This window comes from Acanthopagrus latus, chromosome 9 (genome assembly GCF_904848185.1).
Source record: "Acanthopagrus latus isolate v.2019 chromosome 9, fAcaLat1.1, whole genome shotgun sequence".
Lineage (NCBI taxonomy): Eukaryota > Metazoa > Chordata > Actinopteri > Spariformes > Sparidae > Acanthopagrus > Acanthopagrus latus.
In genome coordinates this window covers 3,123,868-3,138,348 of record NC_051047.1, presented here as the reverse complement: position 1 = coordinate 3,138,348, position 14,481 = coordinate 3,123,868, and the positions used below count along the sequence as shown (strand labels likewise).

General features: G+C 39.2%; 4 protein-coding genes across 6 annotated transcripts; all 4 read right to left on the bottom strand.

The window, feature by feature from the left end:
- Nucleotides 1-1,117: 1,117 nt before the first annotated feature.
- si:dkey-57a22.15 (uncharacterized protein LOC795575 homolog) lies at nt 1,118-2,045 on the bottom strand. Of its 2 annotated transcripts, none has more exons than XM_037110763.1 (3): nt 2,025-2,045; nt 1,592-1,834; nt 1,118-1,390 (listed from the first exon to the last, which is right to left on the bottom strand). In XM_037110763.1, exons 1-3 carry the CDS (start codon nt 2,031-2,033, stop codon nt 1,118-1,120), a joined length of 525 nt encoding a protein of 174 aa, XP_036966658.1. In that variant the 5' UTR covers nt 2,034-2,045. The 2 variants fall into 2 exon arrangements, with proteins under 2 accessions (XP_036966658.1, XP_036966657.1); XM_037110762.1 differs by having other exon boundaries at nt 1,595-1,834; nt 2,025-2,033.
- A 1,786-nt stretch (nt 2,046-3,831) lies between these two features.
- On the bottom strand, nt 3,832-5,125 carry LOC119025754 (gamma-crystallin B-like). 2 transcript variants are annotated; one of them, XM_037109673.1, is made up of 3 exons: nt 4,796-5,125; nt 4,394-4,640; nt 3,832-4,193 (listed from the first exon to the last, which is right to left on the bottom strand). In XM_037109673.1, the coding sequence occupies exons 1-3, from the start codon at nt 4,826-4,828 to the stop codon at nt 3,925-3,927; spliced, it is 549 nt and encodes a 182-aa protein (XP_036965568.1). In that variant the 5' UTR covers nt 4,829-5,125; the 3' UTR covers nt 3,832-3,924. The 2 variants fall into 2 exon arrangements, with proteins under 2 accessions (XP_036965568.1, XP_036965567.1); XM_037109672.1 differs by having other exon boundaries at nt 3,832-4,200; nt 4,398-4,640.
- A 157-nt stretch (nt 5,126-5,282) lies between these two features.
- LOC119025836 (gamma-crystallin M2-like) lies at nt 5,283-10,129 on the bottom strand. The gene is made up of 3 exons (XM_037109799.1): nt 10,121-10,129; nt 9,522-9,764; nt 5,283-5,960 (listed from the first exon to the last, which is right to left on the bottom strand). Exons 1-3 carry the CDS (start codon nt 10,127-10,129, stop codon nt 5,688-5,690), a joined length of 525 nt encoding a protein of 174 aa, XP_036965694.1. The 3' UTR covers nt 5,283-5,687.
- Nucleotides 10,130-11,439: 1,310 nt separating this feature from the next.
- Nucleotides 11,440-14,051, bottom strand: LOC119025779 (gamma-crystallin S-1-like). Its single transcript, XM_037109713.1, has 3 exons — nt 13,941-14,051; nt 13,579-13,821; nt 11,440-11,712 (listed from the first exon to the last, which is right to left on the bottom strand). Exons 1-3 carry the CDS (start codon nt 13,947-13,949, stop codon nt 11,440-11,442), a joined length of 525 nt encoding a protein of 174 aa, XP_036965608.1. The 5' UTR covers nt 13,950-14,051.
- Nucleotides 14,052-14,481: the final 430 nt, after the last annotated feature.

Here is a 14,481-nt window from a genome sequence, read left to right as displayed (position 1 = left end):
GAGGAAGCTGAGCCAGCTTCACCAGTCAATATACATTCCATCCCTCATCTATAGTCACACATTTTTTTTATCAACATAAAGAATGAGATTGTGGGTAAAATTGGCTGAATTGAGTTTGATCTCTAGGGTGGCTGAGCTAAGCCTGATGAGATGGCTTGGTTGTCCAGGGGGGCTTACAACCACTGTCTTCTTACTGATATTGGAGTGAGCTCAGTTGGTTCAGTCATGAATAGGATGCCTCCTGGCACCTTCCCTTTTAGGTTTTTCAGGCTGGTTTTACAGGGATAACATCCATGTTAGACCCAGAACTTGCTGGTGGAGTAATATATTTCATCTGGCCTGTGATTCCCAGCTCCCTCTGTCTACATGTTGAAGTGTCTTCGGTCAAGTGGATAACCCCCCCCCCCCCCCCAGTGTGTGAATGTGTGACCAAAACCAAAAATTTAAAACGCTTTAGATTGAAGCTCTATAAAAGATGCATTTCCATCCATTTACCAGTTTGATTGTTTTAGATATGATTTAAAATTGTTGAAAATGTAGGTTTCTCTTGGTTTGGCATATGACTTGTACTTTGAGGAAAAAAAATATTTTGAGGAATTTAATAAGTAGGCTAAAATGTATTTAATTACTATCAAATTGTGGTGTACATCATTTTAGCTACAGGAAAATGTGGTATTCTTATGTAAGGATTTATAGTAATATATAAATATATTTGATTACTATACTAAACAGTAAAAATAAGTGAGTTACTGTACTTAGAGATAAAAGAAAAGATTTAAAAGGTGTTGCCCACATGATTGATAATATTTGCTGGACTGGCTGTAATTCCGTTATGGCTACTTGACCCTCGTGTTGACTACATGTAGAAATAAATACTACAAAAAAGATGATCTTTTTTCCTTTTGTTCACAGTAAGTAAGTACAAGATCTGCAAACCACACAGTTAAAGTGTTGGCAGCCCTTTATTGTCTTAGTAATGCTCCTTTGCTCACATTTTTAGATGCCTTTCAAATCTGATCTTAGACAAATCAATGAAAAAATTCACAAGGAAGGTTAAAAATTCAACATCTTTAATAAACAAAGTGTTTGATATTTACAGCAAGGTTTCGCTTAATGGCTAAAATTCGGTGACCCTCCTGAAGGACCCGACAATGGCGCAGGTGGCGCACCAGTCGCGGTACCTTCTGTACTCCCCAGTTCTCAGGAAGTACTGTCTGCCTCGATAGTTGGGGTACTCATAGAAGATCCAGTAGCCATTCATAACATTACAGGAGTAGACATGGCGGTGATGGAAACGGTCAGACACACAGGGACAGTCATCCATGAACTCCATCATGTGGCCGCTGAAGTCAGGCTTCTCATAGATGCGCAATCTGTAGGATCCTCGATACTGTTGGACCAAAAATGAAAAGTTTCATCAGATAATAATATGTCCTCTCTAAGTACAAGCTTATGACTAATAAAGCTTTCTAAATCTTTTATCTATATTATATTACATTTTGAAATGAACAGACTTGAAAAAGCTTTGCAAAAATTTTGAATTTGTGAACTGTGCTGTCTTCTCTATTTTTTACAAAAACTTCCCACTTACCACTGGGATCATCCGGCACGAACGGATACAGCTACTGAAGCCCATCCACCTCTGGTAGTCAGGATACTCTCCCCTCCTCATGAAGTACTGGTGGCCCATGAAGTTGGGTCGTTCATAGATCATGAAGCAGCCACTCTCCACCCTGATGGAGTTGCAGCGGCTGAAGTACGAGTGAAGGTCTGTGCAGTCATTGCTGCACTCATAGCTCCGACCCTGGAAGTTTTTGTCCTCGTAAAAGATAATCTGGTGGATGATAAACGTACAAAATTACATAAACTGTTTTGGGAACTTTGCCTTATGTTTCAGAAAAAAAAAAAAAAAAAAAAAGCAAAAGCATTCAGTCCTGTGTTCAACATTAAAACAAACATAGCAATTTGGAAAGCTTTGTAGCAATTTACATTTAATCTGGGGAGAGAGGAAAAACAGTACTTACCTTGCCCATGGTCTCCGTTGGAGAGATTCCCCATGTTTTCACGGCTTTTTATACTACCTCTTGACAAACAAAGTATTGTTATTCAAATTCCCTCATAGTTATAATTGAAGGCTACTGGCACATGTTTACCTTTTTGTTGGAGCACAACATTGGGTCAGAAATATGGATTTGTATTTGAAAAAAAGGATAAATAATTAACTGGTTTGGTGTTTTGACTTGCATGGACAAAGGAAAAGACTAGTATGGTATCCACACGTCCAGTGGACAATGGCCGCAGAACAATATGGAACAGCCCTTTCGCATTAAATATGTTGCGTAACAGAGCAGTAGGCCATTCTCTCTCCCTAATGCTCTACCTGAGCAGCCCCACTGTATGCAAATAAGTAAGTGTATACTGTGCCATCGCTCTGTATGCTCCACCGGACATAAGTACTTTATTAGGACTTTGTACATCATTATTTGTACTTGCAGTTTGTTTTTCAGCTGTATGTGTGCGGGATGCAACCTTTACTTCATTTACTAACTCCACATTTACTCCCAAGTTCAAGTGTGGTACAGTATTGTGTTTAACCATTTGTCTCAACTTAATGGACTACAATTCCCTTGATGTATCACAGTCATGTTTGACTTTTTAGAGACTTTTATTTGGTCTTCATTTTTGGTCCAACTACAGTTAATAATAACTATTACTGTACTATTACACCACAGGTTGGGTGTGTTTTGTTAGTTTAATTGCATAAAATTACCTATCCTGTAAAGTACTTTCCATGGTACCATAGTAACCAGTGATAGTTTTATTTGATTGTAGGGACTACAGAGGATATGTAGCAACCTTCCTGTCCCTTCATCCTGTCTGTCAGCATCACCTTTAATGTAGTACTATTTCAATCTTAAAATGTAAACTTATATTAATGTCTAAATTTTATTGAGTAATAATGTTACTAATGGTCACATCAACATTTAATATAATTTAGTTATATGAAATAAATGTAATTATAGTCATTTTGTAATGAATGCAGGATGCTTAGAATAAAATAAAAACTTAGGTTTTTGTGGGAATCCTTATTCTGCCCAAAGAATAATTTCTCTGGATCATTTTTCCCTCATATTTGATTTTGTACATTTTAAGACACCTCTAAACAGAATGTGTATGATTCTCATAATAGATCTAGGTGTATTTTAAAATATATCAGTCGTGTGACAGGTTTACGTTTGTCATACAAATTAAATCTTAATTTATTTTTATCTTTTCTTTATTTACAAGCACAAATGTGTGCTTTCACTATTTGTAACATATTTGAGACAGCGCCTGTGTCCTGCTTTGATCAGTGGTAAAGGATCACCCTGATCTTTTACTTTTGATCTCATATTCTGTCATTTACTGTTGAGTCTGTCCAGAATCACTGCATTTGTAACATTCAGGTCACCTTTTCATGTTTCCTGTTCCACACAATCTGTGTTGCTGTACTCTCTATGCAGTTTTCTGTAATCATATAGATCAATTCTGTCAGCAGAGACCAGTTAATCCGACTGGGGGCACAGAGTGGGAAAGGGCGATTCTGGCATTGTTCAGTATGGTATGCCTAAACATAGAGGAGATTAAACTAGAGGGAACAAGCTAACCAGAAGCTGTGGTGGATACATTGAGTAGCCCACAGGTGCCTGACAGTAGATATTTTCCCTACTGTAACAACTGGAAGGATACATTTGCGCTCATAAATTCTAGAAGTATTTTATAGTAGTTATTCTTTCTACAGAACTGGGTGACAATTGTGAGGTTAAAAAAAACACACAGCTGACAGATAAATAGCATAAAACAATGTTTTATTAAGCAGCAAAAGTTTATTGGGAAAACGGACAGTTAAACTCAGAGAAAGATGCATTTTAGCAAAGCTAGACTTCAGTTGAAGTCAGTGATTCTTCTGAGGGAACCGACTCTCGGGCTGACACCTCCCCAGTCAGTGTATCTCCTGTACTCTCCAGGCCTCAGATAGTACGCTCTGCCCTTGTAGTTGGGTTGGTCATACAGCAGCCAGTGGCCATCCACCACATTACAGGAGTTGAAGTCAGACATGCTGAGGCGGTCCTGGACGTTTGGACAGTCATCCTCCAGCTCATGCATCTGGCCAGTCATGTCAAAGTGTTCATAAAGCCTCATCCTGTAGGAGCCTTGGTGCTGGCACAGGATGAAAAACTCTGTTACTATGCCCAGTACAATAATACATCGCATTGATATCCAGATATATTTCAGTTATCTTTTAAGCGTCACCACAGTCAAACGTTGCTGACAAAAAACAACCATTTAGCACAACAAAAACACGCTAGACTGGTCAATGAGGACCTTTAAACAAAATGTCAGTATTTATGACCTACCTGGGGGATCATACGGCAAGATCTAACGCAGTCATTCATTCCAATCACACGCTGGTTATCAGAGTACTCTCCTCTTTTCAGGTAGTACTGGTTGCCCATGTAGTTGGGCCTCTCATAGATCATGAAGCAGCCACTCTCCACCTTGATGGAGTTACATCTGTTGAAGTAGGAGTGAAGGTCGGCACAGTCGCCACTGCACTCATGATAGTGCCCTTGAAAGTTTCTGTCTTCGTAAAATATGATCTGCAAAAGCAATGAATGCACACACAAAAGGATATTTTTCGTTTTTTTGCAGGGTTTTGGAGGTATAGTAGAGCAGAGACAAAAACTTTAAAAAAATAAATAAATAGAGGTGTGTAGAAAGTGTGGGTAAATCCATAACATTTATTTTTCTTTACCTTTCCCATGGTTATGTTGGCATCAGACTGCATTACTGGTGAATACTGTCCCTGAGCCAAGCCACTGTGCTTTATAAAAAAAAAAAAAAAAGAAAGAAAGGACTGCTGTGTGATTGCACAGCATAAAGTATTGTCATTCAAATATATCCCTCACTGTGATGATGGATGAGGGGCGTGGGGGGATCTGTTTATGTATAGATGACTCTTGGTGTGGGATGAGTTATTGTTCTTTCATCCATGTTCATCACAATTTAGTACGAGAAAATGCCACTGTACAATAGACGATGGAGTGTTTACCACACAGCATCAGCAAGATTAAATTGATATTTAATAAGGCTGACACATGATCATGTGTACAATCTATTAGGTAAAGAGATATTGATTCTTTTTTTTATTTGAAGTGGAAATTGGCCAACAAGATTTCTTCACTGAAACAAGATTTTACTTCTTACATATCTCTTACTCATCATGGATAAGACATAATCATTGAAATTTCACAATAGCTTACTTATATAATAAATTCTATGGGGCTACAGTATTGACAGTCCATTCTGTTGAGGTCCTTGTCATAACTGAATGGACTATGAAGACTCCATTTTGCAATTGCTTTATTACAATGGAGAGTGTTTGATCAAGAACAGGTCCAAAAACGCTTTGCTGTTGCTGTGTGTGTTCTTGATATATGGTGAGTCCATTTTTCAGGTCCCTCCTAACATCAGGGATTCAACCTGATATAATATATCCAAACTTTTGTGCGATTTTGTCTTAATCCTCAAAGTAAAATTTGTGAGGCTCAGTCTTTGTCACTGAGTATCACAACGGTATGTTGTACTTTATATTGTCTGACATTGAAGACTTTCCGAAACCTCCATGCGGGATCCTTCAGAGCAGATCAGTCATCCACAATGCGTCTGATGGAGCCGACCCTTGCGTTCCTGCCGCCCCACTCACTGAACCTCTTGTACTCTCCCGGCCTTATCAGGTACATCCTGCCCCGGTAGTTTGGTTGCTCATAGAAGAGCCAGTTGCCATTTGTCACATTGCAGGAGAAGATGTCATTGGTGTGGAAGAAGTCCATGACGTTGGGGCAATCATCCACCAGTTCCATGACCTGACCTCCAAACTCAATACGCTCATACAGCCGCATGTTGAATAACCCAGGCTCCTGATTTTAAATGAAAGGGGAATCATTAGTAAAGCACAGAGAAACAGATCTAGACATGGTTTAGACATTTTTTATCTTTGATAACTACAATGTAGCTGTAATGACTTACTTTGCTATAGCCTATTATATGAACTGTTTCATCAATGATGAATCATTGAAAGATTTTTTGACTATTTTAGTCGTTCATAAGTAAAGACCGCCAACAAGCAATATATAGTTTTAGTAAGGAGACACATTACAAAGACAGAGACCTTTGTATAGAGTGGAATATGAGGATGGACGGTTGAGTTAAACAGGCACAGGACTTTCATTCAGGAGAGCGCTGTTATTGTCCAGTGAGAATCTAGAAGTGACCAAGTAGTTTTACTGTCTAGACCTAACCAAACTGCAACTGTATGACGAAAGTCATTAAAGTCATTAAAGAGCTGAATTGTGTTAGCATTGTCACTGCACGCGTATCAGGATGCTGATGTTAGCATTCAGCTCAAATCACTGCTGTGCTTAAGCCATTACCATAGCTGTCGACTTTATAGTTGTTAGGCCAAAATTACAAAAGCAACACATAATAGATCTAGATTAAGGTCAGAGAAGGGAATCTCTATCAAACTAATGGTATCTGCATGCTAACCCGCTAAATTAAGATGGTCAACATATCTGTTAGCATCAGCATATTTACTTTGTCACTACAGACATGTTAGTATGCAGACATTAGCCTTTTAGCTCAAATAACTTTTGTGTCTATGTACAGTCTCACATAACCATTAGCATAGCTGTAAACTTTGTAATTGTTAGTCTGGAGTTACAATCTTCAAATTTTACTGTTCTCATGCGAAATTACACATTTTTATTTTCCAATTTCAAACAATTTTATTCTTAAAAGTGCATTATGTAAGAATTTGCATGTAAATCTTAAATAAATACAAATTATTGACAGAATGGTCACCCAAGTGACCCAGCCAGGGTTTGTGTCCAAGGCATCACCCCTCAGCCCACACCCACAGCCACTTGCAGACCCTCTCTGCTGCTTCTGTTGCAACCTTGATGGCTGTTTTCTTCGTCGGCCTACTGATGCCAATCCAGGTGTAGGCTGTGTAGAGAGAGCAGCCGGCAAAGCTTCTGCAGCCTACTTCTGTTGGGTGGTAGTATGCTCGTCATCCTTGTTTCCTGCATTCCTTTACGAGTCCATGGAAATTGACATTCTTCCTTTCAAATGCCTCCTCCATGCTGTCTTTCCATGTCCCATTCCCTTACGATGTCTGTTCGCAAAGTTGTCACTGCGATGTGTGCCAGGAACTTCAGTTGTCTGCACAGGTCAACTATGAACTGCCACTGCGGTGGTGACTAGATTTTCAGAAGTTCTGCGTTTTGGTTTAAGTTGCTCTCCTCCCACGTACTTTCTGGGGGGCAGTGGTGACTGCTATTTGTTGTGTCTAAGGAGAGACTCTTGGTCACTGTCTTTAGCACCTGGTCATGTTGCCAGGGGTAGTGACCATCCTCCAGGACCTTCATGCAGTCCTCAGGATGTGCTCAAGTGCTCCTCTTCCAGAACAGAGGGCAGGAAGGTGTCTCAGCTCTGCCCTAGACCTGGAGGTTTGCCAGGCTGGGAAGGGGGTCATACATAGCTTGGATCAGGAAGTTTATGCGCAGGGGTTCTGCAAAGCTTTCACTCCACCGTTGTCTACCATCCCGTTCCTGCCCTCTGCTGTTTCATGTCTGCTTGTTTGTTTTTCATCTACTGTTGCTCTCACTTCCTCCTGAACAAGTTGACTCATCTCCTTGCCTTGGGCCTTGTTGTATTGAGGTTATGAATGGCTTCCAATGCCTGCTCTTACCTTCACCAATGCCCCCACCACTTTCTTGTGGCTCAGCCTTGCTTCTGCCGAGTCTTTTGGGTCGTTTGAGTCTGTGTACTGCAGTGCCTCTCCAATCCAGGAGACCTGGAGCCCTTGCATGATGTTGAATGGAAGCTGTAGGATGTTATTTCTCCTTGAACAGAGCTGTGCAGCTTGGGCTGTATGGTAAGCTGAACCATCTGCGAGAGTGAAAGCTGATCTACCTCTCCACTGCCTCTAACAAAGTCATAGGTACATCATAAACCAGCAGATGCCAGAGAATGTGGGGATGGATGCCATTTTAGTAAATCCAGGACTTGAACTTTCCTGGAAGTCCCATCTTATCCACTCTGCTGATCCAGGTCTCTAGCTCCTTGATGAATTTCTGGATGGCCTGTGAACTGGATTTGGCTGACTTGAAACTCATTTTTGCCCACTTGATAAGCCGCTCCAAGTATGCACCTACTGCCTGGTACAGAGGATCTAGTAAGAGGTCATCCACCCCTCTGAACTCAGCCTCTTTTACAACGATGTTCATGCCTGAAATATACTGCCATTTCCCAAATGAAGAATCGTTTGAAGGTTGAATTGTTAAGGTCAGAGAAGGGAATGTCCATCATTTAAACCGTAGCAATACGCTAACACACTAATTTAAGATGGTGAACATACCTGTTACCATCAGCATATTAGCATGAGCCTTCTGCTCAAATCAGTGTTGTGCCCAAATACAGTCCAGAGCCGTTAGCATAGCTGTAGACTTTGTAGTTGTAAAACTAAAGTTACAATAGCTACACAATACAGTGGTTTAGTAATGAGTCCTTAAACCTGGAAATCAGTTAGCATTTTTGGTCCTCCGGTTCCCTCGTCTCTCGTCAAAATCAATGGGTTTTTTGGAATGAGTTTTAAGTGCCTGAAAAAAAAATCTGTGGTTCCCACAGGCTTAAGATATTTACAAATTTTGTTCTGTGACATAAAATACATGATTAACTGTCCCAGAACTAAATTAAAAAGCATTTACATGTAATAAAAATAATGCTTGCTACAGAGTGGCTAAATTAAATTAAGACAACAGAAGTTATCACAGAAATTGACTGTCATCACAGCGAACACAGAGAATTGTCTACTCACTAGTTCATCTTTTACAGGCCAACTTTAATTACAAACTATTCTAACCCTAACTTTATAACTTGTGCACTGATCATTTTATAGAAAAGGTGTATAGTAATTGTGTAGTGAGTTGCTTAGTGGTGGTGATGTTAAAGTTATGTGACCACATTTTAGTCTGTTTAGCCTAGCATTAGCTTTTTACTGCTAGATTTAATTTACACTTCCAAATTCATGTTTATCTGTGAAGGTTATCTTGCTGAATAAAATGTGGAAGTATCACAAACTTGTTTGCTACAGAACTTACTTTCCACAATAATCTAAAATCCAAGTGAAGAAATTCCATCCAACTTTTGACTAGGGGATCAGGGCAATGGCAAAAATGTGACATTTCTACACCACTCAATTGTGACATGATCATATCACCATCCAAGAGGCTGTTTGCTAAAATATATATATATATATATATATATATATATATATATATATATATATATATATATATATATATATATATATATATATATATATATATATATATATATATATATATAGGCCTATACCTCAATCTATAATTCAACTAATGTATCTATATAGCCCTGGTTCGTTTATGGGTATAACTCACCGTAGATATGAGGTGACAGGAGCAGACAGAGTCATTGACACCCATCCAGTGATGGAAGTCAGGATAGTCTCCTCTCTTCAGGTAGTACTGGTTGCCATTGAAGTTGGGTTTTTCATAGATCATGAAGCTGCCACTTTCCACCTGAATGGAGTTGCAGTGTTTGATGCGGCACATCAGGTCTGCGCAGGAATCGCTGCACTCAAACTGGCACCCAGAGAAGTTCTTGTCCTCATAGAAAATTATCTAGATGTGGAAATCGTAATGATTTTGGATTTTGTTTAAAATACATTTTTCCTTATTTATATATATATATATATATATATATATATATATATATATATATATATATATATATATATATATATATATACACACAGAGAAAGAGCGATCTGCTGATCATCACAAATAAATACTATTTTTTTCTGCTTAATTAACCCTTTTCTGGTTATTTTAAGTCTTAATTTAATCAATCCAGAAAACAGCAATTACTGGAAATGTTAATTCAAAGAATTCAAAAGAAAAACCTGGAACCCTGCACATATCAGCATGATATGCCGCCCTCCCTCCTGGGAGTGTGTGCTAGGCGCCATGATGTTTACCTTCCCCATGTCGGCCGCTTTGCCTGCTCCGTGCCTTGCCCTGTTTGATTCATCCAGCTTTTTGAAGACTCCCACCTGTCACATATATAGTGAATGTGAAATGCAGACTCTGCATGTGTCATTCATATTGTAATAGTCAGGAATCTTTGGCATTTGAGGCACTGTGTTATCCTGGAGAGATGTTTAGGAGTTAGTTTGTCAGGTGAGAGCTGACAGGTTGTATGGAGTTGGTGTGGTGTTGTGGCCAGAGGTTTTTGTATGATACAGTCCAGCACTCTTTGTCGTCACTGAATGGGTGGCGTTTGTGTACTGCTCCTGAAATGAGGCGATGGTTTTTCATTTTCTGGATTATTCTTATGGATCATTTCTGGTGTCACTGGAGTTCTTGGTATGGATGTTTGTTTTTTTTCACCTCTTTAGCTTTGAGAAGAGGCTAACATTGTTTATTTCTTTCCCAATTGTGACATTAGAAATAATGTGTTGTAAAGTGATATGATTCTAGGTAAATGCTATAGCAAAGTAAGTTTTTTAACAATGACTATCCAAAATACAGATCATTTGTGAGCTGTGTAGATATGATATTTTCAAATTTGAATTATCAAATACTGATGCCATATACTGTTCAGTACAGCTGGGTATAGATTAATATTTCTGACCCCCTTTTTGTCAACAGCATGTTAGTCTCATCTTATATTATTAAGCATTAAAACTGTCTCCAACTGACCTCTGGTGGAGGGTTTAATTTCAGTCTAAATAGATACTCACACGATCACTACACACTGCCTGAATTGTGAAAAACGGTTTGCTTAAGTCTCTACTTTTTTTTTTTGAAAGACACTCACAATGTAGTATTTGTTAAAAATAATACTAAAACATATCTTAAGGTTATTCATATCGATCATATCACACGGGGCCTATTGGCAGGTGGAGTGAAAATTCTATTTAAAAAATTTTCAGGAGAACTTTAAGGATTTCTCGTCATCAAAATATATCTTGACAACTACTACAGTAAACTGAAAGGTCTAAAGATATGCAGTTTATGTCAATGAAAAATATAATGAGAGAGGGATAGGCAGCTCTAAAATAGATAACGCTGGAGTCTCAGTGTAGTAACTGTCAGTGCTTGCAGTATTTTATTCAAACCTCTGATGAGAGTGAGGATGTTGGGCCATGACCCCATCATATCCTCATGGGGAAACATGCCCTCCAAACGCAGAGAGCAAGAACAAAACTGAATACACTTGAGCACTGACGCCATTTTATTCAGCGTGTGAAACAAGGCAAAGAACAGACATTTCACAAGAACCATTCTTCTGTCTTTAGAGATCCATGAGTCGCCTGATGGAGCCGACCCTGGAGCTGTTTCCCCTCCAATCACTGAAACTCTTGTACTGACCAGGCGTCAGGTAGTAGTGACGTCCCCTGTAGTTGGGCTGCTCGTACAGGAGCCAGTGACCGTCCATCACGTCGCAGGAGTTGAAGTTGGAGAGACGGAAACGTTCCATAAGGTTGGGGCAGTCATCCATCAGCTCCATCATCTCACCTCCCATGTCAAAATGCTCATACAGCCTCAACCTGAAGCTGCCACTATGCTGCAGAGGGCAAGAGGGTCAAAGGTAATATCTCATCAAAAGTCAAATTGTCTTAGATGATGAAGCATCCCATTTTCCACATGTTGTTCATAATTATACATTTAAATGTCAGAGAAGATTAATCCTTATTCAATGTCCAATGTGAAGGATTTAGGAGGATCTATCTGCAGAAATGGGATATAATAGTCATAATAATGTTAATTAGTTGTGTATAATCAACTGAAACTAAGAATTGTTTTGTTATCATTTCCTTAGAATAAGCCTTTTATATATAACTCCTCTTCTACGGAGTCTGCCATTTTGCACGGCTATGTTTCAATCAATGTGAAACTTCACCACTAGATGCCATAAAATAATACAAACTGGTCCTTTAACACTTTTTTTTTTTTTAAGCAATAGTTTTGGAAAATATGCACACTTACAGTGTTTGGTTTAGAAGAATGATACAGCACATATATATTGTAAAGATTAAGCTGCCATGAGCAGCTAGTTATCTTAGCTTATCACAACAACTAGAAACAGGGAAGAACAGCTAGCCTGGCTCCATCCAAAGGTAATAAAATCTCTCTTCAAGCATCTTTAAGGTCTTCACTGCTTGCCTGGCAACTGGTCGCAATCTTGGAAAAAATCTGGTACATATCCCCTCACAAAAAGCAGAATTTTACTTTTGTTTTTACATTTGGATTTGTTAACAAATTAAATACACAAGACATAACTTAAGGATTGCTGAGCGATGATAAGCCAACCACCTGCTCGTGATAGTTTCGTTTTTACAGAACTAATATGATTCACTAAACTACTAAATTGAATAAGTGTGTCTTCTGAGATATGAATCCTCTTTAAGGCAATCTCTTCAAAGTTGAGATTACAAATTGCACTAAACTAAACTGCACTTTAAACCAACTCTTGATACCTGGGAAGAAACTAAATCAGCAAAGACACAGGCGTTTGGTTCAGGAGTTATGTTACAAAAGCATGTTCCATTTCTGGGAGAGGCGGCTTAAATATTAGGTAAATGAAGTGGAAATCCCTTTTATTATCAATGCAAGGGCAGATGAAAAGAAGAAGCAACATCTACGACTTGACCTTTGTCTGTCACAAAGATGTGACACAGCGATGTGACATCATTTGAATCATTTGAGAAAAACACAGGCAATCCAGTCACTCCAAATATAAATACAGGTATCAAACGAGGAAGGAAATAACGAATAGCTTTTATTGTAGCAGATAAATCATTAGAAGGCCAGTCAGAGATTATTGCTATATCCAGTATAATAATAGGTTATTAATAATTTGATTTGTTTCTTTTTAATATGTGATATCTATCTTTCTAGCTCATATTTGAAGTGCCTGAATTCCTCTGGTTTTGGGGGGAATCTTTTTCCTGTTTGAGAACCCAACACAATTTTAATCTACACTGTGTCACATAGAGCAGGGGTTCCCAAACACTGGGCCACAAACTGGAACCAGGTCTTCGGTCGCTCAGTGAAAAGTAGGAGCTAAGGGGGCTGGTGAAACTGCCATTTATGTACTGCATTGTATTTTGTTTATTTTCAGAGAAATACACAACACGTCAACAAGGCAAATCATTTCCACTTAACAATTAAATGCTTCAAGCAGATTTACTTGTCTCAACAGAGCAGGCTCAGGGCTCACACTGATGGTGAGCTGTGTTTTGAATTTTATGTGTATTGTACAGTAGTTTGGACTGCATTATGACACACACATACACCCCAGTCCAGAATAATGATAGCTCATGTCTGGTTTGTGTTGTTGGGGAGGCTGGGAACCCCTGTCTCCTTTTTCATTATTTTGATCATGCTGACAAAGATATAAATGAGTATTTTACCTCACAGAGGGCCTTACCATGGGGATCATGCGGCAGGACCTGACACAGTCATTCAGGCCAGTCATGCCTATGTAGTCGGAGTAGTCCCCCCTCTTCATGAAGTATTGGTTTCCCATGAAGCCGGGACGGTCGTAGATCATGAACATGCCACTCTCCACCCGGATGGAGCGGCAGCGATCAAACATGGAGTGCAGGTCGGCACAGTCACTCATGCACTCATAGTGACGGCCCCCAAAGTTTCTGTCCTCGTAGAAGATAATCTGATGGAGAGGGACAAATCAGCATGTCACATTCATCTGATTTCACTTGTTTAAGCACCATGTTTTACATACAGCCTGTGCTGCCTGTTCTTCATTTGTATGTAAAACTGGACACAAACCTTTCCCATGATGGCTGCTGTTTTTTGGTCAAACAACTTCCTGTTTCTGACTACCAAAGGATAACCCCATCTTTATATACATTACCCTGTGGGAGTAGATGCTGCCATGTGCGTTGTTATTCAAATGAGGCCTGGTGTCAGCACAAACTCTACAGGAGTCTTCCCACTCCTGTTTGTCATGTCCTCTGTTGGAGGTAACTGTCACTGCACAGCTTCTAGCAAGAGCCACAGCATGGACAGATACTGGAACAGTCACTGCTGAGCTCTTTTACCCATCTTCTGTTTGTTTTGAATGGGATTGATTCAGTGCATTCATACACCATGTAAGAAACTGATTATTTTGGAAACATAGGCAGGTAAGTATATGAATAAATAACCATGAACATTAGTTTCTAAATATGTCCAATAATTTAGTGAGTAATTGATGAATGATATGTTAAGTAACCCCAATCTCACTCTCTCCTTTCAATCTGTAGGTGTGGGACTAACCAACTAAAACACTACTACTGCCATTACAGACTAAAATACTGTAAACTTCAAC